This window comes from Gracilinanus agilis, chromosome 6, assembly GCF_016433145.1.
Source record: "Gracilinanus agilis isolate LMUSP501 chromosome 6, AgileGrace, whole genome shotgun sequence".
Lineage (NCBI taxonomy): Eukaryota > Metazoa > Chordata > Mammalia > Didelphimorphia > Didelphidae > Gracilinanus > Gracilinanus agilis.
In genome coordinates, this window is record NC_058135.1 from 38,443,424 (window position 1) to 38,470,635 (window position 27,212).

Here is a 27,212-nt window from a genome sequence, read left to right on the forward strand (position 1 = left end):
GAAGAATGAGCTTATTCTTCCTCCTCCTTCTCTTCCTCGGCCACCTGATCCGCAACTCCTGGGCTGAAGAGAAGCAACTCCTTCCCAAAGCGCAACTAGGACTCAGTAACCGGAATCGAGGGGGCAGCGGCAGTAGGGGTAGAAACAGCACTTTTTCCTTGAGTCCTTCGTCTTCATCATCCTCATCTGCTTCCTCCTCTTCTTCCCTGGGAATTAAAGGCAGCGACTCGGAGCGGAGCAGCTTTCAGTGGAGCCCGTCAGGGCGTCGGACTGGCAGTCTCTACTGCAGAGTTGGTATCGGTTTCCATCTGCAGATCCATCCGGATGGCAAAGTCAACGGCTCCCACGAAGCCAATATGCTAAGTAAGTTGTTTGCTAATACTAGACCCCGCCGCCCCAAGTGTCGGGCGAACTGGGAGAAAACTGGCGAGTTCAGGGAAATCAAGACAACCTTTCCGACCCTTGGGCACTGGCACCCGAACCCGTGCTAGTTCTGATCACTCCAGCGGGGTGGGGACCCATCTTTCCTAGACACACAGACACACGCTATGTGGGTATGTGTATTCGTAGCTAGATACCTACGGCTCAGGTCTGCGGGTAGCTTAGCCTCTTCCCCCATCCTCTAAATGTAAACACCAGTCATGCTATAGGATGGCAATCAGAACCACAAAGGGGGGAGGAGGGGCCGAAAAAGACTTGCTTTCCTCCTGTCCTCCACCGTACTCTTTCCCCTTCCTACCTAGCTCCTCTCCTCAATGAATTTCTCTTTAGCTCAGAATTTCTTGCATGGCCGTAATTCTCATTAAGAATTAAAGCACATCCTTGCCCCCAGTGCCCCAAAAGCCTCAGCGCAAAATACAAGACTGCAAAATACAACGAGCAAACTGTCTCCACAAAAATCCTAATAGAAATCTAACACCCGCTTTCACCCCCAATGTCCACCACATGCTGTATTAGCTAAAAACCCCGAAAATGGTGATTCTACCAACAGGCACGTTTAGCAAGGCGATTTGATTGACATCAGAATGAAAATCAAGTGGGCTATTTGCAGCTCTTTGTAATAATGGCTGTCCATACTCTAGTATTCCTGGAAGTAGATGAGAGGACAGTTTTGTTTTTTTTTTTTTTTTTTAATTTATGAAGAAAAAGGAAGGGGAGACAGGACTGGAATATAAGTGATAGAATGTCAGGGCTTCAATATTCAAAGCTCTTTTTTTTGAAACGAACCCTGCGTTGGATATGACTTTGCCAAGTTTAGAACTCCCTTCTGTCAGTCTTTAAATGAAATTTATGAAGCACCTCTAAAAGTGCCTCCCTTCTTCTACCATTTTTTTATCCTTCAAATACTACTTTTAGCATCTCATTTATGCAAATTGAACTGAGTTCTGCTTTTCTTCTTTAACACTAACCCACTGGGTTTACGGGTTGTTTGGGTCTCCTACACTGGCAAATCAGCCCTAAGAAATTATTTACCAGTGGGAACATAAAATAAAATTTCCACCGGGAAGATTTTAAGTAAGAATCTGAATGGATAGATAAGGAGAAGAAGGAGAGAGAGAGAGAGAGAGAGAGAGAGAGAGAGAGAGAGAGAGAGAGAAAGAGAGAGAGAAAGTAACTAAACTATCATCTTATGACTTCTCAGCTTCCCTTTTCTTCAGTGTCTCTTAGACTCATAGCTAACACAGACTCTAAATCTTAAAACTATGTGTTGATTTAGGTGCTTCCAGATCAACTCAATCACTTTACAGACTTGCCAGTTTCAGGAACTTGACCTCTAAGCCTCAGTTTCCCCATGTGGAAAAAGGGAGGATTTTACTATATATTACCTCTAAGGTCCCATCCAGTTCCAAATCTATGATCCTAGGATCTTTCAGGCCATAGGCGCAGGCACTGTTTGAGAAGGCATACTAAGAGGGTGTAGCAAAACTAACTCTAGCCCAAGCAGCTTCCAGAAGGCTGAAGACAGAAGAAAAGCAGACTAATACTGAATGCTCCAGTTCTGGAGGAGGGATACTTTACCATAAACATGTGTACTGGAATGCCTCTTCTTTGGGATTAAGAAAAACTTCCAAGGCCCAGATATTTTAACAATGTGTTGATCCCTACCTAGCACAGTGAATCTGAGGATCAAGTCTTGTATCCCATGGTCCCCCCATGATGTGGGCTATTCAGTACCAATGTAAAGCTGTGCAGTCTTAGTGCCTCATGTTCTGGACTCCTGAGACTATCTCTTATAGCTAGATAAGGTGGAAGGTCTAGTGTAACTGACTGAAATAAATGGACGACTATTCCTAACTGCCAGAGATGAGAGAGAGTGGGCTTTGGATTTTGGTCTCCAGAAAATGGACATGCATCTCCTACCAACATAAGAACTGTTTCCCTCCTCCAAGATCCAGGGAATGCATGGTAATATATTTTAGTGTGCCCCCTGCCAGAACCCTTTCATTCAATCATGTTTTCTCCTGCTGTTATGCCTGCTGGGGTGAAGGGATCCTACCCTGGGATTTGTGGGAAAGACATTTTCCATTGCACTCCACTCTACTCCACGCTAATCATTAGCATCAGAAACTCTTTCAGCCCTTGCTTCAGGATCCACAGTTGGTTGTCAGCCTCCCACCTTTTCCACCTCCCATAGCCTCCTTAGTTCCTCCAAAGGAGGAATTCACATTAGACAGTGTTTCAAAACTACCACTCCTACTTCTCTCCCCAAGTCTTTTTTTAGATCAACCCTGGTATGTAACCACATTAGAGTATTGCCCCAATCTGGGCATTTGTGAGCCCTAAAGTCCCCTTCATTTTTCCCCTTTGATTATATTTTATGTAAGTTTTTGTCAATAAGTATTTCTAACAGAAAACAATTCTTGCACAAATTGTAATTCAAATCTTCTATTCTGAAAGGAAAGCTAGTCATAGAAGAATAAGAGATGGCCTGCTATATCTGAGAAGGTCTAAGCAGAACAGGAAAGAAGCATATGTGTGTTCTGTGTAGGAGAAAAGGGATTAACTTCTGATCAGGAAACCTTAATTTCCAAATTCCCTTTTTTTACAAAGAATCGTTAAGAAAAAGAAAAAAAGGAAGATGAGTGGAGTTCCATTGTTGGCAGAGTATGAAAGAGATTATTCAAGATAAAGAAGGGAGAAGGTAACTAAGTTATGGAACAGCGGATATGAGCGAATTTCACCTAAGAATATCATTTATTTACCCAGAGTAATTTTGATCGACTTAGTGCAAGAACTTCCCAGTTCAAGAACTCCCTCTATAAATGGAATATCATTGACACGTGCTCTTCAGTTTATAGTTTCAGAGAGTAGCCTGGGTATACTCAGACATATCCTCCACCTTGGTTGTGTCCCATTGACTAGTATATAGTGTTTCAAACAACTAGGAATTGTATAAGAAAAAGGGAGCAATAATAATATGCATTTTTATAACATATTAAGGTTTCCAAGGGTTTTATACACATTTCTTCTGAGCCTCACAACAACCCTGAAATGTAGGTAGAGAAGAGATTACTCCTATTTTACAGCTGAGGAAACTGAGGTTTGACAGACTTTCCCAAGAGCACATGCTTTCAATATCAGACCCAAATCTTCTGACTTTTCTATTGGATCTTTACACTATACTAGCTTGCCTTTCTCTGGCTACCTCTCTTTATATTTCTATAAAAAGAAGTCATTTTCTTTAAATGCCAGCCAAATACAAGTTTTAATTTTCTCATTTCTTTCTTACTTCATCCCAGTGCTGGATAGATCTTCAGAATTCATAGATCTTTTGTCTTCTCCTTTTTGTGCCAATGTGAAGAACTGGGATTTAAATGGTCTAGGGAACTCGTGGGGAACAAACTCTTTCCAGTGTAGATGGGCAATTATTCTGCAATTTGGTTTTAAAGAGTTGCCTGGGGCATGGAGGAATTAAATGATTCACAGTATATGTCAGAACTAGGACTTGAATAGAGATCTTCCTGAATTCTGAAGTCTGATTCACTATGACCCATTGCCTCTCATGTCTTTCCTGGTCTATAAAATGAATATCTGTGTATCATTCTTAAGGAATTAGATGCCCTTTAGAGTTAACACTTCCCAAGCTTTTTAACAGAAATGGATTTTAGTTACTAGGTTTCATTATAATACTATTTCATAGTTTGGAGAGACCATCTGCCGTATTAGCTAGAACAAGGAAGACCTGAATTTAAATCTCACCTCTAACATACTGGCAAGGTGACAATAAATGTGGCAATAAATAAATAATTTTATTTCTTGGTATTGATCTAGGCAACTCTCTCAAACTATAAATTGAAGAGAAGGTGCATTAGTAGAGAGTATTTCCTCATCCAGTGGTTCTCTACACCAATTAAATCCTATCTCAAACACATGCAAATTTAATGCTTTATTGATACCATTTTTTTTTATATCACGGTAACTTCTTTATTGACTTCTTTCTCTGTGCCCACAATTAAGCCCTTTCTTTGTACCAGAGAAAAACAGCCAAGACTCCTTCCATATACTCCCACCAAAAACTTTTATAGGTATTGAGTTTATGCGGTATTTGGTCCCAAGATTCTTTAACTCTGCTGAGAGCACTATACCTTATACATTAGAGTGGAGGCAGAAGACTCAATCCCAAGTCCTGGCTTCACCATTTGGTGACTTGGGAGAAATCACTTATGACTCTCCAAGTCTTCATTTCCTTATTTATAAAAATTTCACGATAATACAGAGTTGTGGTAAATGTCAAATGTGATATGTGCCATAGAACACTTTGTAAATATAAATTACTCACCATATTGTTGTTAATTTTTTATATACTCAACACTATGTTGGATACTGAAAGATGCCAAGGATGTTTAAACCCTGATATCTGCCTTTAGGCAGTGTGATGCCATAGTCCTCCCTCAACACACACACACACACACACACACACACACACACACATACACACACACACACACACACACACACACCTAACAGTGCTTCATTTATTTCCTCCTACAGGTATTTTTAACCCAATAGGTTAGTTAGCACTGTTACTTGGGATCTCAAGATTCAGAATAGAAAGAGATGGTAGGATGAGTTTGGATCACAGATGAGGAAATGGTGACCCGTTGACAGGTAATGATATGTTCACGATACCAAAGTAAATAAGAGTGAGATTTGAACCTAAGTCCTTCAATTCCATATCCAGAATTATTTACATGATACTACATTGTGACCATGTCATAGGTTTCATCCATCCAAAGTAACAATCTGTAGCACAGGGAAAGTGAGTGAACAAAGAACTAACTATAAGTGAGAGAGCAATGAGAGTAGAAGAGATTGGGTTGGGACAGAACACATTTAAGAGAGCTAACCATCATTAAAAAGGTTTTTAAAACAGCACTGAACCATACTAATGTGTATTCCAGACAAAACTATTCAAAACATGCTCACTTTATATACTTGCCCCTCAAGAAAAGATAAAGTTTTGCTATGCAAAGTTGTTCTAACATTCTTGTAAGTTCAAAAAGAGTTATTTCGGACATTAACATTTAACAGATGGAATGTGGATATATGTTATAAAAGTATTTGACATTAGGAAATTTTTCAAATTTTTGGAGCTCTGCAACTCAGAAGGATAGATCTTGGGATCATAGACTTAGATTGGAAGAGAACTTAAAAATCCTTCCTTATAGGCCAACTGCTTTCTTTCATAGATGAGGAAACTGAGGCAGAGGGATTAAGGGATTTGCTCAAAACCACAGAGGTGTAAAGTAAATGGTAGACCTAGGATTCCAACCTAGCATCTCTGACTCCAGACCTGGTACAATGAGTTCTCACTTAGTTTGGAAAAATTTGAATGGGGCTTCAGGTTTGTAAAGAGTTATCAAAGAAACACTTTCTTAGGTTCTCACATATGTTTATCTGTGGTCTCAAATAAAGAGTCCTCAATCAGAAATCAGAAGATGTAGGTTCAAACCCTGGGGTCTGTAACTCCTTTCTTTAATTTATAAAATGAATATGTTGTACAAGATAGTCTCTTATTCTTCCAGCTCTAAATCCCATTGAGTTCTTTGCTATTTGGAAATACAAAGGGATAATAGATTTCCATTGATTTAGTAGATCTGTAAAGGTTTTTGTTCCATCCTGTCCCACCTCACCACACACCCCTTTTTCTTATATGTTTCAAATATAGCTGAAATGGGAATGTTTCTGAAATTTTGTAGCAATTCTCCAGAGAATCCCTCGGGAACTATAAAATCTTGGGTGATTTGTAATATAGGTAAAGTCCACATCTCAATGAAGGAAAAACATGTGCCTGAAATTGAACAACTTTATCATTTGATTTTATCCAAAGTGCTATTTTTTAATTGAATAAAAACCACCCATATGCTCACAACTGGATTGACCACAGTTTTGTGTTCTTCCCAGCCAAAGTGAATTAGGAGCCATGTCAAATCAAAATTGACAGTCATCTCATGATTTTGGTTCTTTAAAAAAATTATTAAGCATCTACTCTGTGCTGGGCTCTGTACTGGCCATGGGGAGATACAAATAATAGCATTCGTATAACATTTTCAAAGTGAGCCAAGTACTCTACATATAGCATGTCATCTGGGCATTACAACAACCCTGAGAAGTATGGTCTGTCTACCCATTTCACAGATAAAGAAAGTGAAACTCAATGACTATGCCATCTCAAGTACAAATGTTAGAGATCACTATTGTAAACCATCCCCTGCCCAAGAGGATTCTTTCTTGCCTTACAGTGGCTTAATTAACAAGGAGAGATTATCTGTTTTGGGCAATGCAAGGTAATTCAGGAGGACAAATAGTTCTGAGGATTTCCAGAAGGGCTGTTTGGTGTCTAAATTTGCCCCATTTTTCTCCATTTCTTCACTTTGCTATAATTTCTTTTACATAGCTTTCTGACCAGAGAAACAGATATTCACTAGGGAAGTAATTGTTTACATTATTAAATCTCTTGTTTTATACCTGTACAAAAAGTACATTCTTTGTGATTTTATAAATGAACCTAGATACATTCTTCTGGCAATAATATCCTAGAAGGAGAAAAAATTGGAGAGAAGGTTATTTTTCTTAATGATTTTTTTCACTGCTTTTCAATATTCTTATTTTACTGTATTGTGATGCATAATTGAGTATATTTACCTCAGAACAATAAGTTGACCTTATGCTTAGGTGCAACAAATAGGTGCCCATATCTTGTCACTTTGAGAAGCACAAAGGATATACTATTTTCTCAAAATATCTTCCACACACAGTATTATGTTCCTTGCAGTGCTATCGTTAGTTATGTATTCCTTTGAATTTAACATTCCTCTCTCCTTGCAATGATCCCCTTTTAAAATGCAAACATTTTGGAAGGGATAGCATACAAAATCACTAAAACTTCAGGGTAAATTATCTTAGATAATTTTCTTCTGTAATTAGAAGGAACATTGAAAATGGAAGGGTGTTTCTGAGATGGAAAGTAAAGGGATTAAAAGAAAGGATGGGAATTCTAAGCCAAGAATATGAATTTAACTTGCTATGGATTTCAACAATTAATTTCTATTCAACAAATATATGTCAAACACATATTATGTTTCTGTATTGTCCTTTTGGTTGGGATATATGATTGCTAGCACAATGTGATCCCAATATCCGTAATTCTAGGTTTCCAAGGCCAAGAGATCTAAATAGCTACTAACTTCTTTATGACAGATATTGACTAACTGTAGAATTGAGCATTTCCATGAAGACATGTATTATCCACACATAACCCCAAATCTAGTACTGAGTTACTTACTGAGACTTGGTAGAGCAATTATGAAAGATTGTTTGCTTTCCAGAAACTCTTAGGAGTGTATGGGAGGAATAAACATGCAAAATATGGTCTAATGTCCAATACAAATGAATTACCATGAAACCACTACTTGGTGCTGCTTTGTGTTTGCCATAATATTAAATGAAGATCTAAAATACTGGCTCTGGTTCTATGTTAATGCCTATGTGAATTAGTCAACCTTGTACAAATAGACTACACTTTTGAAACTAGGAAATGTAAAAGTATAAGAATGGGTTCTATGTATTTAAATATTGTGTTTTATTAAAGCAAGTCTCATTTCAAGTACATTTAAAAAAAAACCAAGTTTCTCCAGATATTAATTTATCAGGACTAATTCCCCCATAATGGTCATAACACCAAAAGAAATGTAATAATCCTTTTTCTATACTTTTTGCTCCAAAACTTCAGCCAATAAATAGAGTAAATAATGCTAGATTTAATATAAGAAATCAACAATATACTAAACAATTCATTTCTATTCAGATAAGTCAATGTCATCTTTCATCTAAAATTCTTAAAACTATTACTTTGGGGGATATGTACTTCCAATACGTATTTTCTTTTGTTGTTCCCTATGATCATATTTCCACTAAAGCACTCAGAAATGTTTGTAGATACAGTACATTTCATTTAAAAATTCTCCAAGCTCTTCTGGATTATGAATTTTGGTTCATTTTCTTGAAAATCAAATAACAAACATTTAGAATGTGAAGTTGTTGATAAGTTTAAGGGGGGAAGATCATAGAGAGATCACTGAATTTTGGGGGTTTTGTCATTTTTTTCTCTCTCCTTTTTTTCTCTCTCTATCATACACAGTCAAAGCAACATTATACATATAAAGGCACTAATGATACTCTTTTCGAATTAATATTACTCTTATAGAAGCTTTCTCTGGAGTTCTTTATAAACGACACTTGTAACAAGCTTAGAATAAGTCCTTAAACCTCATGTTAGTTTGACTGCTCTGATAAATAGTTTGTCCTAGAAGACTTATTTAAGTGTAGCAATATTCAAAACATATTGAAGATTGGAATTGACAAGACAATATCTCATTGAGTAATTGGCATATTTGCTCACATTCTAATGGCAAAAAAGTTCCTTTTTCTAAAAGTTTTTTTTTTAGGAGTTTAATTTAAAGTGAACATCTTTAAATAAGCCATTGCTTTCCTTGAAAGAAAGCTGTTCACTAGCAGCTAAGAATGATTTTTTAAAAAATCCTCCAGATAATCCTGCTTTCTTGAGGGAATTACCACCTGGCCAGATAATCTCATGGAATTTAGCAGAGAGATTTCTTTCAATCTGACTATGTTTAAGTGTACCTCATTTTAGAAAATGTCTGAAGTCTTGAAAAGTTAAACATAAGTTGAAGAATTTAAAAATATTTCCCATTTGTCAGAAAGAACTGACTTTTTCAGGAACTCTTTGGGAAAACTAATGTAAAATAGAGAATCCCTCAGTGATATAAGTGTGATCACACTTTAATATAAATGTGGAGTGTCATATACCAGGTTTTCTGAAAGTAGTGTTACATCCACAATGTGAAAGCAAGGAAATAGGCTTCTTTTGCTTTTATTTTTTTTCCTCCAGTATTCAGATAATGGGAAAAATGGAAACCTGGGGGAAATTTCTTTCCACAATAATCACCCTTTGTTTCCCTGATGTTTATATGACTATATGATGCTTAAAGTTATATTCTAAGAATCCTCCTTTTCTGGAATAATATTGATTCTCAAAATTGAAATCTATAGGATTAAATCAAAGTTGTTTCACTTCTTAAAATTTTCTGCCATCTGTGGTTTGCTCCCTCATCCTTATGGTTGAGTAATTTTCAAATAAAATGTTCTAACAACAATGAACTGTAGTATATATAATACAAATTAAGTAACTCCAATTGAATTTTTATATTTCCATAAGAGCTATAAAAACTTGAATCTGATTAACTTAATTTTATTGAGCCAACAATTCCTGAATACCTATAATGCAAATATTACTTTATGAACTGTATCATTTCCATAATACACTATTTACTAGCTTAAACTAGAAGATGTGCTTATCTCATAAAAATTTGCCAAATTGAATTTAAAGAGGTAATACTTTCAAAGTTTTCATTTTTCAATATACTTTACTTAAAGAGTGAATCACATGGATTTATTAGAAAAAAAAGTATCACCAAAAACCATGTTGGGTATTAGAGAGTACTACTGGTATGTCCTTAGAAAGGAAGGATATAATCAAATACTGTTTAGTAAATGTGTATTATTGCTTACAAGAAAACACACAAGTAATGATAGCAAGAAAAAGAGACTAATTAATATCTTTGGAACACACAATTAATAATATAAGATGCTAACCAATTTTTTTCAAAGTTAATGTTGATTAAAACAAGAAAATAGATTTTGCAAAGAAGATAAAAAATAAGGAGAAGCTACATATTCATTGAATTCTTCCCAGCATTATCAAGCAATCTGTGTTTTATTTTGGGATTTCTGTCATCCTAGGTATTTTGGAAATATTTGCTGTGTCTCAGGGGATTGTAGGAATACGAGGAGTTTTCAGCAACAAATTTTTAGCGATGTCAAAAAAGGGAAAACTCCATGCAAGTGTAAGTAGAATTGCATTATGTTCATTAATTAAAGATGTTAAGGAAATTTTATGTGCAAAGTTATTTTCCAGGGTCATAGGTAGAAGCAACAACTTGCCAGGGAACATATACCTGTCCAAATGTATATGTAGATGTATACATATCTATATTCAATTTATAGTCATTTATATTTTGGCAAAAATAATTTTTAAAATTACATGTTTGATATGCATTTCATTTACTAAGACATTTTATTGGATTCAAGTATCCTCATTAGTTAGAAATAAACATATAGAGAAATAACATTTACTTACAAATATAACTTTTCAATGCTTAGAAATGGAATGAATGAAAAATCTAGTAGAAATAAGGTGATTAAAATAGTTATTTTCATTTTGAGCTTATTATTAATACATCTGAAAACAAAGATCAAACCATACAGTATTTTCTGTAAAACATTATATAAAAGCATCATGGAACACACATGGCATACAAGTAGTTTGCATTGCCTAGATTGCATACAAGTAAATTCATATGAAGAGGAATCATTACTTTTGTTTTCTTAAATGGAAAGTATATTATTCTCATTTATTCAGTCTTCCCTATCCTTTTTTCCATTTATTCTCTACATTTTAGTCTTAGAAAAGAAATGCTTTTTATATCTATGAAGATTTTGTAAGTTCTAAAGGTAAATTTTGACTGGTAAATATTCCTTGATTTTATTCTGCTATAGTGCTTGTAAACCATTGTTTTTCTGGCACCAGTGGGAGGGAACTACTCAAAAAAGTAAATGAGGAAGAAGTTTTCTTCAATGTAGTGAAGGAATGTTTAAGGACATTATTTAAGAAACAAATGCTTTTAAAGGAGATTAAGATAAACAATAATTGGTAGGAGAAGTATTTTAATTCCGTAAAGGAGAAAATAGCATAGTAATATTGGACATGATTTGACTCTGATAATTCTCACATAATGGCTAAATGTATACCACTTAGCTCCCGAAGGTCAAAAAGTCTTTTAAAATTTCTAGATTGCTTCTTGGTATGAACTGTACGATCCAACATATTTCTAAGTCCTACAAGGCAGCCTAAAGTTATGGAATGCTTTCAAGATAAAGGAAAGGTCATGGTTAAATTCTATAATCTCTCATTCTAATGAGCTTAAAATAATGATTTATGCATTTACTATGCATATATTGTATATTTATAGGGACAGTTCATGACAACTACAATAATATATTATTTTAAAAGCCCTTTTTATTATAGTTTTGGTTTGTTTTTTTTTTTGCTGTGGCATCATTTGGGGAAATGTAATTAAAATATTTCCTTTCTATCACAAATTTCATTAGCTTATAAGAATAGAGATCCATATAAAGGATAAATATCAATAAGGAAGTTACCTATGATGAAATAGTATAATTTTTCACTGATCTACTTTCACTTGTAAAAAGATAAAACAAATGGTTTTATATGTATTTGATCCTAACCATATAAGGCTTTTGTTTTTTGAATACGTTAACTTTGGGTAGAGAATACCTTACTCTTTTCTTTAAGTTTGAATTACCATTCTATAGTTTACATAAATTAGATTAAATTTGTGCTAGTTTAAGGACAATTGTCACCAAAAGTACTGAGTTACAAAGGGATGCCAATTAGTTACATTAGGCTATGAGGATAGGATACCTGATTCCTCAGTCTAATTCAACCAACAAATTTCTAGACATTTGATCCAAATGTCTAATGACGGCTAGTCTAAATAACACAGATAATGCAAAAATATATGTTCTACTGTCCAGGCTTGGAAGGATAAAGTTATTTCATGGACTAATGAGTTTTAAAACAGTACAAGGCAAGTTTTGTTCCTATCACTCACTGAAATACTTTTATATAAAAGTCGTTCTGATGACTTTGAGCTAAAGTGGAGATAAAAGTTAAGTCCTATAATTATGGGAACTCTTTCAAACCAAATTTTCCAAATCCTTATTCTCTTATCTGAGTTTAATGGACTTCATGGAATGTTTTTCTTTATATGACAACTCAATTAAATTATAAAGGTGTTCATTTTTTTTAAAGCATTCTGGATTTAGAAATAATATGCATCCTAGCAATTAGCAGTCCCATATATCTTTTTTCTTGTTCTAAACCTGCAGTTTAAGATTTTGAAAACTTAAAGTTATTTCACAAATAAGTTTGGATCACAAAAACAGGAATAGAACAAGCATACCCAAAAACCATATTGTGAAATCCAGATAAATAATTTTGAGTTACTTTAAATAATTTTATAGATACACTGAAGGCTTTCTGTAGGGCTAGGGTAGGATATTGAATACAACAAAGGAACCTACTAGGTACTTACATAGATTGGAGGTACTGTGGACAGTGAATCAGTAAGACAAGCCTTGTGAAGCCAGTGCTCAATGAACATGTGAGGCGATTATTCCTATACTCAGTGGTCCCTTCATTTCCTAGTTTTTACTGGGGACAATATATTGACTTCCTCTTGTTGTTCTTTCAAAATCTCTGAATACTGACAACTACAAACTTGAATTCATAGGCACATGCATAGAGTACAAAATTATCTTGTAGCTAGGTAAATGTATGCTAAAGAAAGTAATGTTCTTTTAAGTTCCATATGGAAACATTTGGATTTATCCTACTCAGTTGGGAAGTTCTAATTATGGCATTTTATTAGCATTTTTGTTATATTTTAGGACGTCATCTTGAGCTACATTTCTTTAGAAGTATATTTTCAACATTAGTCTACCTACATGAAGCATTTTCTGATCCCTCCAGCTGCTAGTGCCTCCCCCCTTAAGTTACCTTGGACAAGCATTTTGGACATAGTTTTATGTGTACGTGTCTCTGGGTAGGATGTAAATCCTTTGACATAAAAAAGAGACTGCTTTCTTTTGGGCTCTGTTTCCCCAGTGCATTGCACAGCAGCTGGTCATTTAATAAGTGTTTGTTGATTGATTGATTGATTATGTATGTTAAATGAATTTGAAAAGGTGGGTTTTCGTTGGCAATACTATAAATACTTGATTAAACCTCAAGATGAATCTTTGAATCTCAAAAGTGGATTTTTTTGAGATGTGTTTCCTGTCCGTTCATCAGTGGGTGAATGCCTATTGATCTGCAGGATCGCTGACCTAGAAACATCTACACTCTTGACTAGGAAAGGAAAAAAGAATAAGTATATATCAAATGCCTACTATATGCCAAGAACTATACTATGTGTTTCACAAATATTATCCCATTTCACCCTCACAACTCTATTATTATTCATTATGATTAGAAAGCAATTCTGGATTCTTATAGTTAGTCTTGATTTGGAACACTAAAAAGGTCTGATTTTCATTCCCTCAAAATTGTTTTTGCTTGTCTGGTTTTTCATGAGTTTATGTGAATACACATGTAAAGGTATATACATACACACATGTACATATTATACATGTGGGCGTATTATATAAACTTAAAATGAACTGATTTCATAGTGTTGAGCATAATACAACGTTCGATTAACATTTTTATTTCATTTATTTAAAATTTGATTACTTTGTGTTAGGCGATTCTGTTGAAAAAAGATAAGAAGGTTATTTATATTTATATAGAAAACCACAATCCAATTCAGCTGTTTATAGAATGCAAGTATTCAGTTCTACTTATGGATAAGAGAACTTTTAGTATCACATTAACAAGATACAATCTATAACTCTCTCTCTCTATCTATCTATATATGCATATATGTATATAGTTTAGAATAACAATGAACTGGTTTCATATTGTTACAGTGTTCAGTGAGAAATTTTGTTTCATCTATTCAAAATTTGATTATTGTATGTTTGTCAATTCTATTGGGAAAAAGGATATTTATATTTATTTGTAAAATCACATACCAAATTCAGCTGTTTATAGGAAACTTACAGGTTATACTCATTAAAAAAAGATCAGGTATTTAGTTCTACTTATGAACAAGAGAATTTTTAGTATTACACTGACAATATGTAATTTACCACAAATAGGCAACATAGTCATGTGTACTACTCTTGACTAGAATTTCCTTTTATTTGATTCTCCCTAGAAGAAAAAAAAATTAGGAACCACTGTGAATTCACTGGGGAAGTGCAAGGCTGCCTCTCAAATTATCTTATGCATCAGTTCTAGAATTATTCCTTCTATACTTTTTCTCTTTCTCAGACAGTTCTTAAGCTGAATAAAAAATTGTCCTAAATAGTCCCTTCTTCATCTTTTTTTCTCTCTCCCCCCTCCTCATCACTCTTTGTATTTTAATAGGAAGTTAGGGAGTCCTTCTTGAGTTCCTTAGAAGGTCCAGATTTTATTCTTCTAAAAGGAGATCTCTCTCAGATTCCTGCAAAGCACCTACTAGCTCTCCCTAATATTTGCTTTTGTTTCTTTATTTTTTAGTAAAGTTAGGAAATCAACTCAGTATTTTCTTTAGCACTTACTTCTGTCTTTGTTAAAATATATTACTTAGGGTACCTTGTCACCTTCCTTAAATCATGTTTGATTGTAAAGCTTTCCAGGCTAATTCCTGTTCCTTAAAGGATATTATTCAAACATCTCCTTTGAATCTTTGTTTTCCTTCAGTGGGCTCCCAAAAGACTTAGATTGATGTAAATTCCTTTGTTCTTCTATTAAAGGACATACATACACATATAATTGTATTGTTTTTATTGTGATGGAATACAAGGTCCATGAGGACAGGATTGTTTCTTTTCTTTTTTTAAAAATGCCCCGTAGTTGGCATAGTAATTGGCACCTAGTAGAATCTTAATAAATACTTGTCATATTGATATTTAATTCTCATTTTGAAGAGCCATAGACAACCTTACAATATTTTTAAAAATCTTATGCCTAGAGTGGTGGCTTCCTTAAGAGCTGAAATACTTCTTACAAAATGAAATGAAGAACTGAACAAAGATTTCTATTAAAGTTCAAAATCACTCATTAAATATTCCCATGACAAAGCTAAAGCCTAAAAACATCATCTAGAACAGAGATACCTCCTCTACTCTACACATACCTTTTTATCATGTAGAATGTTATAATTTAACTTTTTTTTAGTGTAGATTGGTCCAGAAAGTCACTAAAGTTACTTCCAACTCTGAAAATTCTACTAAATTGGGAATAAAGGAAAAATTCATGCCAAAATATAGATGGGAAAGGTCATCTATCATGGCAGTACAAATTCACTTTTTTACTTCTTATTTTATACCATGTAAATCTAGATAAATCTGTATATATATATATATATATATATATATACACACACACATATACATATGCTATATTCTTACAATTCATATTGCATAGTAGACATATGACTGAACTGCTGTTTCTGGTTCTGATGGCAGTCTATAAACCTTTTGAATTATGAGGCATTTATATCCCTGGTAGATTTATAGGACAAAGATAAAAATTCATATTGCTATTTAATCATATGCATGTTTATATGCATAAGTATATCTACACATGAACAATAAAACACACATGTAGATATACAAGTATATGCATGTTATTGATGTATTTTATTAATGTATGTTGTGTGTGTATGTAGTGATGATGTATTGATGATATGTGTGTGAGTGGAGACAGAGAGACAGAGACAGAGACCGAGAGACAGAGATAGAGATGGGGAGATGGTAGTAATGGATTGACGGGGTTGATATTTTTAAAGCAGGAGATTGTTCTGTAGTAAACTTCTGGAGTTTAATGATACCTATAATTCATACATGCTGTTTATGAGACTTGAAGACCTTTAGTGATGTGTAGATCTCTTTTTATAATTTTCTCAACTTGCAAAAATCACAGTATAATAGGTACTCATAGAAGTCTGGGTATTAGAATGGCTTTTATATGTGAGAAATGTGTCTTCTATCTCTGCTGTTTAGTACCTGTGTGACCATAGACTAACCACTTAAAGCCTCTGAGCCACCATTCTCCATGTGTATACTGAAAGGATTAGACAACAGATAGAGTGCTGGCTGGGCTAGAAGTCAAGAAAATGAGTTCAAATTCAGCCTCAGATACCTTTACTATCTTTGTAACCTTGGACAAGTCACTTAGCCTCTGTTTGTTACAATTTCCTTGGAAATAAAAAGGGTATAATACTAATACCTGCCAGGGTTCTTGTAAGGATCAAATGAGAAAACTAAAACATTTAGCAAAGTACCTGCTATCTCATGGATGCTTAATAAATACTTATTCTGTTCCCTTCTTCCTCTTCCCCTTCAGTTCTAAATCTCTTACATCAAACTTAGAAACTTTATAGTTCATGGGGTCAGCTAGGTGGCTCAGTGGACTGAAAGCCAGGTCTAGAGATGGGAGATCCTGGTTCAAATCTGACCTCATACACTTCCTAGCTTCATGACCCTGGACAGGCCACTTAATTCCCATTGCCTAGCCTTTACCACTCTTCTGCCTTGGAATCAATACTCAGTATTGATTCTAAGATGGAAAGTAAGGGTAAAAGAAAAGAAAAGAAATCCAATAGTCCAATGCTATTTTAGAGGGCTAGAAAATGAATTTTAGGGATATTAATTAATGGGATCCATGACCTACAGCTAGTAAGTGACAGGAGCCTGGGTCTGAGCCAAGGTATATCAACTCTTAGACCAGTATTCATTCTACTCTTTCCCCTTTTACACAATCATTTCATTACCATGACATACAGGGTATTGTAGTAAAACTAACATTTGACTTGGAATTGGCGGAGACTTGAGGTCATATCTATCATGCAATACTTAGTAGTAGTGTGGCCATGGTCAAGTCAAACTCTCTGGGCCTCAGCTTTTTTTATTTGTAAAAATGGTGATAATAATAATAGCTATATGAAGTGTTATGAGGATTGAATGAGATAAAGCACTTTGTAAACCTCAAAACATTCTAGAAATATCAATTGCTATTATTTTGATCATAAAGTCCTATAGCTTCAGGATATTTATCACTTTCTACCTATCTAACTCAAAATTCTCATCCCTTGAACTACTTTTTTTAGTTAGCAAGAAAAGATGGCTTTCAGAATGTCTACTGACTTACTCTACCATTCCTTCTTTAGAAAAAAACAGAACTAATATTTGTAATAGACTGTAATAGACTGATCAAGAAATTCAGTGAGAAACTGACTTCTCCTTTCCCAGAATTGGACAAAAAGTCCTCCACTACCTTGTGGGCAATAAATGGGGAGACCTCAAGAAAAGCCAGGACAATAAATACACAAATAAACTCCATCTCCAAGGATTATTTAAAATGGATTAGCGATAGCTTGCAAGTTTCTATGTCCAAAATCAAGAGTAGAAGCCCACTTGATAAGAGACCTAGAGTGGTTATAAAGCTCCAAAGTGGGGACCTTGAAAGACTGAACTAATGTTGTAACTGATGCAACATATTGGTGCTCGCTGGAATCACTCAGGCTTCCAGGTGCTGAGAGATTCTGAGTATCTCTGTTTGGAAATGTCATAAAGGACCCTGAAGTTTTATCACTCTGAACCTAAAAGAGCCAGAGAGATGTGGGAAGATGCAAATCTGGAGAGCAGAAATCAGTATAGAAACCCCAGGGGATCCAGGGTCAAGCCAGCAGAGTAGACCACTCCATCCAAAAACACATCAAGGGGCAAAGTCTGTCCCTGGCACAAAGCCCCAATGCAGTAACTAAAAACTAGTAAGATGAATAAATCAAAGAAAATACTGACAAATACTAAACAAATAGCAGAGACTTGGAGGGGAAAAAAAGATTTTATAAGGACTACATGGATAACTAGAAGAAAATTTTTAAATATTAAAAAATATTTTTAAAATGAAATAATCTGTGGAAGAAAGAAATAGAAACAGAATAAATAGATTAAAAGAGAAATGGTCTTCCTGAAAATTAGAATACTCCAAATACAAATGAATGAATATGAAACAGAAATAAATATTAAAACAAAATTAAAATGACTGAAAAAGTAAGAGAAAATGTAAGACAGCTGACAAAAATCAATTGATCCTTAAGATGAGTCAAGCAGAGATCCTTTAAGAGTCACTTAACAGTCATGTTGATACTTTTAAAATGTCTTTAATAGCATATTTTGAGATATCACAAATGAAAACTTCTCAGATATATTTAAAATCAGAGGGAAAAGTCAGGATAGAAAGAGTCCACCAATGACCCCCAGAAGTGAGGGGAAGAAAAATACAAGTGGTGTCTTTTCTTTCTATTAATCAACACATCAAAGGAGTCTCATTATATAACTCCCAGCTCTGCAAAAAAGTGAGACATTTTTCTCATCTGTTCTTCAGGGCCAACTTTTTTCATTATAATAACATAGCTAGATGGCTCAGTGAATTGAGAGCCAGGCCTAGAGCTGGGAGGTCCTAGGTTCAAATCTGATCCCAGATATTTCCTAAGTTTGTGACCCTGAACAAGTTACTTGACTCCAGTTGCCTAGTCCTTACTACTCTTTTTCTCGGAACTGGTCTTTAGTATTGATTCTAAAACAGAAGGTAAGGGTTTAAAAAGAATAACATTACATTAAATTCTTTCCTTCCTACTTTTTTCATCCTTCCTTTCTTCCTTCCATCATTTCTCTCTTTCTCCTTTCCTCACTCTCCATTTAAAGTCCTTCACAGTTATTGCATGTGGCTGACAAGGGGATGGATTGAAAGTATTTAATGAGAAAAGGCAGGCTCTGATTAACTGAAAACCCAGGATTGGAACCAAAACAATGAACATGGAAAGGATGCTAAAGTTCAGCAAGGCAACAATAGTGGAACAATAGATGCAGAATAGGAGAGCTTCCTACTCCTAAATGGACTGATCTTTCAGGGAGATGAGCAATAATAGCACACATTTGCATAGGCTTCAGTTAACTGTATTCCTCTCTGTCCCCCATCTTATTGATAATTTCTAGAGTCTGATGTTGTTGTTTTAAGAAGAAAGAAGTAAATCATGAGCAAACAAGCAAAATTAAGGATTTATTTTTATAAAGTAAATTCACTTCCACAACTGTCAATTATACTTATGGCTAGTTAGTAGGCATTTGCCCTGATTCCCTATCTTTCTATATAGAATCATTAAATTGTTAGCTAGAAGGGACTGCCTGACAATGTATAGCTTATTCTGTACCTCTATTTCATCACCCCTGGCAAGAAGTAGCAAGCATTCATCATCATCTCTCTTCTAGAGTTGTGTTCAGTCATTGCACTGATCAAAATACTTACCTTTCAAAATTGTTTAAAGTTATTGTCTTTTCCCTGGTTCTGTTCACTTGACTTCATCAATTCATACAAAATTTCCAAGGATTCTCTGACTCTAATCTTTATCATTTCTAGCCAGCACAATAATATTCTATCATATTCAGTTTAGCTGTCCCCCATTTGATAGGTACCTACTTTATCTCAAGTTCTTTGACACAACAAAAAGTGCTACTATAAATATTTTTGTACATATATATTTCTCACCCATCCTTTAAAATTCTTTTTAAGAACTGCTGTCTCCAATTTTTTATGTGCTAAAAATTACTGGTATTTTCTCTATCCTCATCCTTCGTGATGACTGAAGGTTTTGTTCATGTTGACCTTCCCCTTGATTCACATTGTTCCCTTTAAGTCTTTGGCATTTTATTGATTGCTCTTTATCAGAATCTTATGACTTCCTGAAAAGGTTCAAATTTTGGATAGTTCTAATTTATGGAAGTTTTTCCTCATAATGAGCTAAAATCTGCCTTATTTTACCTTTTGCATAGAGTTCTACCCTCTGGACCCAAAGAGACAATGCTTACTCTTTCACATAGTGCTTCTTCAGCTACTTTAATCTAGCTATCATATTTCCTCATATGTATTCTCTTTTGTAGAATGTACATTCTCACAACCTTCAAAGAATTCTCATGCTTCATGATTTCAAGTCCCTTCACTATATTGGTAATCCTAAAATGTGGTACTCAGAATATATTACCTCAAATGAAGACTGACCAGGACTTCCCCATTCTGTGAATTATATGCCTTTCATTGTAGGCTAGAAACGCTTTATTCTTTTTTCTTTTCTGTTACTTAATATTATATTCAATTTAAAATTCATTAAATCCTTAAGATTTCCCCCCACAAATTCTGTTATCTACTCACAGCTACCCCATCTTATACTTCTGAAGATTTTTTAATTCCAGATTTAAAACATTATATTTAGCCCTGTTAGATTTCATTTTGTTAGATTTAGCCCAATATTCTAGTCTTTTTTAGAACTTTTTTGGGACCTGACTGTCATCCAGTGAATTAGTTATCCTTCTGAAAATCCTTCTGTCATTTTAAAATGAAGAAACGTGCCATGTATGTATTTATACCAGTCATTGATAAGTTTTGAATAGCTCACATCCTTGAGGCATTTCACTAAAGATCATCTTCCAAGTTGATCTAGAACCAGAATTTTTGGCAATGCCTCTTTGATTCTGATCTTTCGGCTAGGGCTGAATCCACTGAACTAAACCAAGTGTGATATGCAGTGGTTAGACTGCTAGAACCTGGAGGGCAGTGATGTTGGTCTTCCTGCTCCTGCCTTGGCAAACCATTCCATCTCCCAACTGGACAATTTTTCTTGCTGTCCCCTACACCTGAAATGATCCCTCTCCTCATCTTGGAAGGCTCTTGGCCTTCTTTACTTTCAATCTCAGGTATAATTCCACCTATGAGCAGTCTTTTCTGATCCCCCTTACAGTTAGTGCCTATGGTTAATCATCTCCAATTTATCCTGTCTTTACATTGTCTTCATATGGTTGTTAGTACCCTATTTGACTTGGAGTTCCTTCAGAGCAGGAACTGTCTTACATCTTTCTTTTCATCCCTGGTGCTTAGCACTGTTCTTGGCATATAAAAGGTTCTTTCATTGGTAGGCCAACTGCCTGATTAATCAGAAATTTTAAAAATTATCTTAATATACTGATAGTACTTATATTGAATTAACAAACAGAATACTAATATGACTTCTGAACAAAACAATGATTTCATTGTTTGGGGCAGCTAGGTGGCTCATTGGATAGAGTGCCATGCTTGGATACATCCTAGGTTCAAATCTGGCTTCAAGCACTTCCTAGCTTTTTTTTTTGGGGGGGGGGCAAGTCCCTTATCCCCAAATGTCTAGCCCTTACCACTCTTCTGCCTTGGAACAGATACTTAGAATCAATTCTAAGACCAAAGGTAAGGGTATAAAAAAAAAAAAAAGAAACAGGATAGGAAGGAATAAACATTTATTAAGTACCTACTATGTGCTTTACAAATATGATTTCATTTGATCCTTTTAACCTCCCTGGAATAGTGGTTTTATTATCACTGTTGTAGAGTTGAAAAAACTGAGACAAACAAAGGTGAAACAACTTGCTCAGGTTCACCCAACTGGTAAATGTCTGAAGTGAGGTTTGAACTCAGGACTTCCTAACTTGGGGCCCAGTACTCTATCTAATGCACCACTCAGTGGCCTCATAGAAACATTGCATTGGGGAAATTAATGTTTCGAAAAGTTTACTTGAGTTCCATACTAATTCAAGTTGATTCAGCACAGAGATCCCACTGCATTATATAAAAGGATATCCTGAATGCTTTTTAGCCCTATATATACGTAAGACTTGGAATACTTATTTCAAGTGAAGTTTCTTCATGGAAAAGGCTTTATCTCCTAAAGAAATATTTCAATGAATTGTCTTCTTCAATGAGTTTTTTCCTGTCATAATTCAAGAAAGTTTCCAGACAAAAAGTTCAATCAATGACAATTACAGTGTTCAAAATAATCTATGAGTCTGAGATCTGGTCCCATATATTTGTGTTCATGTAACTTGGTTCCACAAATATCACTGAACCCTCAAATGGTCATTGGGCCCTGTTATTAATACTAGGATCTTTTTTACAATGCTTTCTAGTCGACACCTCTTCTCACCCCACAGATTCCAAGAGACTCCCCTCTTGAAAAATAGAACTTTGGGAACAAGAATTTTCAGGGAGGCAGCTTTTCAATGACAGTTTTCCCTAACTCTTTAAATGCTAAAGAAAGAAACTGAGATGAGAAATGCAAGATTTGTGTATCTATGATAGCGAAATATGAAGGCCATTTTATTCAAAAGATGAATAAATAAATATATAAGTAAATATAAATAGCAACAATCACATAAAAAATACTTTGTCATATCCTCTATACCTTATTTCCCTGAATATATTAGGGAAATAGATAAAAATCAGAGTCCAAAGAATTCAGTACATTCAAGATACTTAGCTCAAACTCCAGCCTTGCAGAATGATCATTCCTGATTCTAAGCTTTAGGGACAATGGGCTTTGTGAGACATAAGTGAAAATGAGGTCAGTGCACCATATGTAAGATATTTTTCATTGTGTTTAGCTGCACTTAAAGAGTAAATTCAAGGCTATATATTTTTTTCATTTAATCTACTTTTCTCTAAAACCCAACTCCCACATCATTTCTAAGATGCTTATCCTTTTGTGAAACAGGGATCATCCCTAAGGACCATAGCTTTTATTTTATGGTGAAACTTCGAGGCTACATAATTTAAACAGAAGAGCATAACAATCCTTCAAAAAGCTAAGAATTAATAACAAACATACTTCCATTTGTAACAAATTCTTTCTTTATTAAAAATATAAAAGGAATTACTATATGATTTCTTAAAATAATAGCAGCTTTTACCTCAAAAAGAGGTTTCTGGAGCAAAGATATTATGTTTTGTTTAAAGTGTTCCATTTCCAGCCTTTTGGGGATCAACTATAGAGATGATTAGAGACCATCAACAGGAGAGGTTTGGGAAAATTTGAATGGACATGGACATAGCTTCCAAATAAAGGTTGCCATCAGAACTAAAACTGCACCTGATATCAGGTTTTTTGCCAGGGTCCCAAATTACATATGATCCAATATTTAGAGCTGGGACTCTAATGTCCATCATATAATGATAATTGGATGATTATATGTATATACCATAATGCCTAATCTACCTATCATAGTATGGAAAGAATACTTTATTATATTGTTTGGAAGACATCAATTATTATGCCATTTAAATCTAAATAGAGATATAGTTGCACCTAGAATATTATCTTGACTCCCAGTAACTTTCTAGGAATGCTGGGGATAATGACTAAGAATTTTGAATTTTCTTCCAGGCCCTAAATTCATTCAAAACACATCCTTGTTTTAGGTCCCCAAACACAATGTTATTGTGGATCCACCCGAGCTTATGTTTTAGATTCCCTTCATGTGAGTTGTGTGTGACTCATGTGTGATCCATTTGTCAAGATCCTGTATAATTTAAACCTTCCACAATCTGGAAGGAAGAGCACTCATATCCAGAGCTCTTTCTCTTCTAAGTGATTTGATAAAACAATTTTGGATTTGGGGGATTGTTCTCATGAATAATAATTGAAAGAGTCAAATGATATGTGAAAGAACTTTGGAAAATTTTTTAAACCCTTACTTTTTCTCTAAGAATTAAAACCATGTATTGGTTTCAAGTTAGGAGTACTGGAGGCTAAGAGACTTGTTCAGAGTCACAAAACTAGAAATTATTTAAGGTCAGATTTGAGATCTCCCACCTCTGACTGGCTCAATCCACTGAACTACTTAGTTGTCCCCAAATCACTGGGCTTTGGTTCTGAAGAACTTTATCAGTGTGGCAAATATAGAGATGTGACCCCAATATATTCACCTCTATGCAGGATCACTCTCCCCTGGCCTGGAGGTGTCTTGTCTAATCCACCTTTATCTGCACTGGGACGTTGGAGTAATTTTTTGGATGTGGACAGAAATATAACTGTGATTCACTCTCAGGGTTTTAGATATAACCAAAAAAGTGGGGGGAGGGCAGAAATTATGTAACTATGCTCACCTTGTAGCTCCTAAGCCCCCATCTCTATGCTTCATATTGATACAAATCACTCACAATGACACTATTAACTCCCAAACATGAAGCATTTGCTAAATAAGAAGCCCAAAATAAGAGTAATCATAACAATATTTATTGAACAAAAGATAAAATCAAGGCATAACTTAAAATATAATGGATCACCCATAAACTGGGGTCACTCTTTCCCATGGTTTCCAGATGTGTGTGTGTGGTGGTGGGGCGGGGGGAGTTGATAACACTTTTACAGAAACCTAGTAGGGAAATCTATATATCCAAAGCAACTCAAGACACTAGTCTTCAGGTTTAGATTCTTTCTGTTAATATTCTAGCACAATTGTCACCTATACCTCTTCTGAGCAAAGTTATTTTTTGTCATTCTTGGGCCACTGAAACAAGATATTTTATGTAAAACAAGCCTTACAAATGGAATCTACGAAGTCCCAGGTTCCTTTGGCTGTCTGAAGCTTAGGCAGTGTGATACTCTTTCAATTTTTATTGAAATTTTATTTTATTTTATTTTTTTAAGCCTTAACCTTCCATCTTGGAATCAATGCTGAGTATTTGTTTAGTGGTTCCAAGGCAGAAGAGTGGTAAGGGCTCGCAATGGAGGTTAAGTGACTTGCCCAGGGTCACACAGCTAGGAAGTGTCTGAGGCCAGATTTGAACCCAGGACTTGCCATCTCTAGGCCAGCTTCTCAATTCACTGAGCCAACTAGCTGCTCCAGAATTTTTTTTAAAGCACTTTCCTTTAATTCTGAGTTGCTGAAAAGTCCCTCTCCCCTTTAGAGGATAGGTTTTTCCCCTCACGAGGGCAATAAAGGGAAATTGGCAAGTTTTCAAGGATTTTTCTTCTTTCAAGCTTTAGATAGTATTAGAAAACAACAGCCTCTCTGCTATTCTGCAATCAGTACTTCATCCCATATTAAAGGATCCCCTTTTTCTCCAATCAGCTCTTTTAAACAGCCATGATCTGACTTTAATTCTCTAGTTTTAAAAATCTCAAATCAATTTCTAAGTGGCTCATCTCTCAGGCTGAGAAACCCAGAATTCACAGTAATGTCAAATATGGTATAAATGGCTAGCATATATTAGTCCCATAGTCCTAAACCATTCTTTGATTTGAAGTTTTCTAATAATAAACTCCTAAAGTCCTAAAAAAGTTATATTCAAATTAACTGGGAAAACAATTGAGATTTCATGTACTTTTGCCTCAGAAAAGGGGTGTTCTCGGAAATTTTATCTGAAGAACCACTTTTCTCTTAATTTCCCTCAACACAGTCTGTGTTTTTCCTTGTTTCTTTTCTCCATTTCACACAAAATGTCTTTTTATCTTCCCCTTTCATTAAATAAAATGTTCATAAAAGAAAGTAAAAATATCTTACATGAACATACTATTTTATTATCATTGTTGTTATCTCTCCCTATCAAGTTTGCTCCTTCCTAGAATATTTGGGTTTTCACCCCAAATAAAAGAGAGTGTTAGTGACTTCTTATTTTTTTCTTTTCTGAATCTAACACAGACTGTTTTATACACTTGTTAGATGATATGTTTTCTTTCCAAAAAACTATAACAAAATGTTAATAAAGCTACATGATGTTTCCTTCTTAGTAATACAAATCTTATTTATAATGATGGAAAATTTAGACTCATTTCAAGGGATATGACCCAAATTCTCAAACACAAACTCTTCTATTGCCAAGGAACAATTTCTTAGGGAAATGTTTCTCATTACTTTTAAAGCTAAGAGTTCAAGATCTTGAAAGGGTCTACCTTAGAAAATAGTGTCTTTTTCTGCATATCTACAAGTGACTACAAATCTCAGGAGTTATCTATTTTTAGACTTTTCATGGAGTTGACAATAATTGAATATATTAAGGCATCTCATTATAGTTTTTATGAATGTTAGTGTTTGGGCTATGGAGCCTATGGGAACTTAGCAGAAATCAATGCTGTAAATTGATGAAGCAGGGTTGAGGGTGATAGTGATAGCAATATCGAGGCAGCTTTATTTAAGAGAACTGAACAGGGATTACCAGAAATTTTGGCTTCTATTACGAGAATCCAAACTTTAAAAAATGGTATGCTAAAAACTTTGCCACTCAAGAATATGGAAGTCTTCCTTCTAAAAGTCAAAATTCTCTCCTTTTGGTTTGTAGGCCAAGTTTACAGATGACTGCAAATTCAAGGAACGATTTCAAGAAAACAGCTATAATACCTATGCCTCAGCCATACACAGGACGGAAAAGACTGGAAGAGAATGGTATGTGGCATTGAACAAAAGAGGCAAAGCCAAAAGAGGTTGCAGCCCAAGGGTCAAACCCCAACACATTTCTACCCATTTCCTTCCAAGATTCAAACAGTCAGAGCAGCCAGAACTTTCTTTTACAGTCACTGTTCCAGAAAAGAACAAGAGACCTCCTAACCTGGTCAAACCAAAGGCCCCACTTCCTGCACCTCGAAAGAAGCCAAATACAGTCAAATATAGACTCAAATTTCGTTTTGGATAGCAGTTGGTCTTATGAGGAGACGTTTTTTCCCTTCCTAGTTGTTATGGGTATCTTCAGAGTTCTAGGCCTAGAATTGTAGGCAGAGCCGAGCTGCACTTTTCTCCATTAAAGTCGTGCAGGGAGATATAAATTTGTCTCTGAACCCAAGCAATGCTGCTGTTTGACAGTGAAAAAGTGTGCTAACTGAAGTGATATTCTTAATAGGAACCTCAAAGGAAGAAGATGGCTTCAATTCAACAAAAAAGAAAACCTTTTGTTTGTGTAGCTCTCAAAGGTATTTGGACCTCTGCTTTTAGGATTGGACTGTATATTTTGAAGATTTTAAAAAACAACTTGAAAGAACACACATGGGACATTTTTATTTTTATTTTCCAAAGGATATTTTGGTGCAGAGAAAATATTTTATTAC

General features: G+C 34.9%; 1 protein-coding gene across 1 annotated transcript; it reads left to right on the top strand.

The window, feature by feature from the left end:
• The first annotated feature begins 5 nt into the window (after nucleotides 1-5).
• FGF5 (fibroblast growth factor 5) lies at nucleotides 6-26,803 on the top strand. Its single transcript, XM_044681274.1, has 3 exons — nucleotides 6-363; nucleotides 10,324-10,427; nucleotides 26,453-26,803. The coding sequence occupies exons 1-3, from the start codon at nucleotides 6-8 to the stop codon at nucleotides 26,801-26,803; spliced, it is 813 nt and encodes a 270-aa protein (XP_044537209.1).
• Nucleotides 26,804-27,212: the final 409 nt, after the last annotated feature.

Bases quoted from the DNA above. Each gene is read 5' to 3' on its own strand.
- FGF5 (XM_044681274.1), top strand. From the start codon at position 6: ATGAGCTTATTCTTCCTCCTCCTTCTCTTCCTCGGCCACCTGATCCGC. The intron at 364-10,323 runs GTAAGTTGTTTG...CTGTCATCCTAG, and splicing joins CCACGAAGCCAATATGCTAA to GTATTTTGGAAATATTTGCT. The intron at 10,428-26,452 runs GTAAGTAGAATT...TTTGGTTTGTAG, and splicing joins AGGGAAAACTCCATGCAAGT to GCCAAGTTTACAGATGACTG.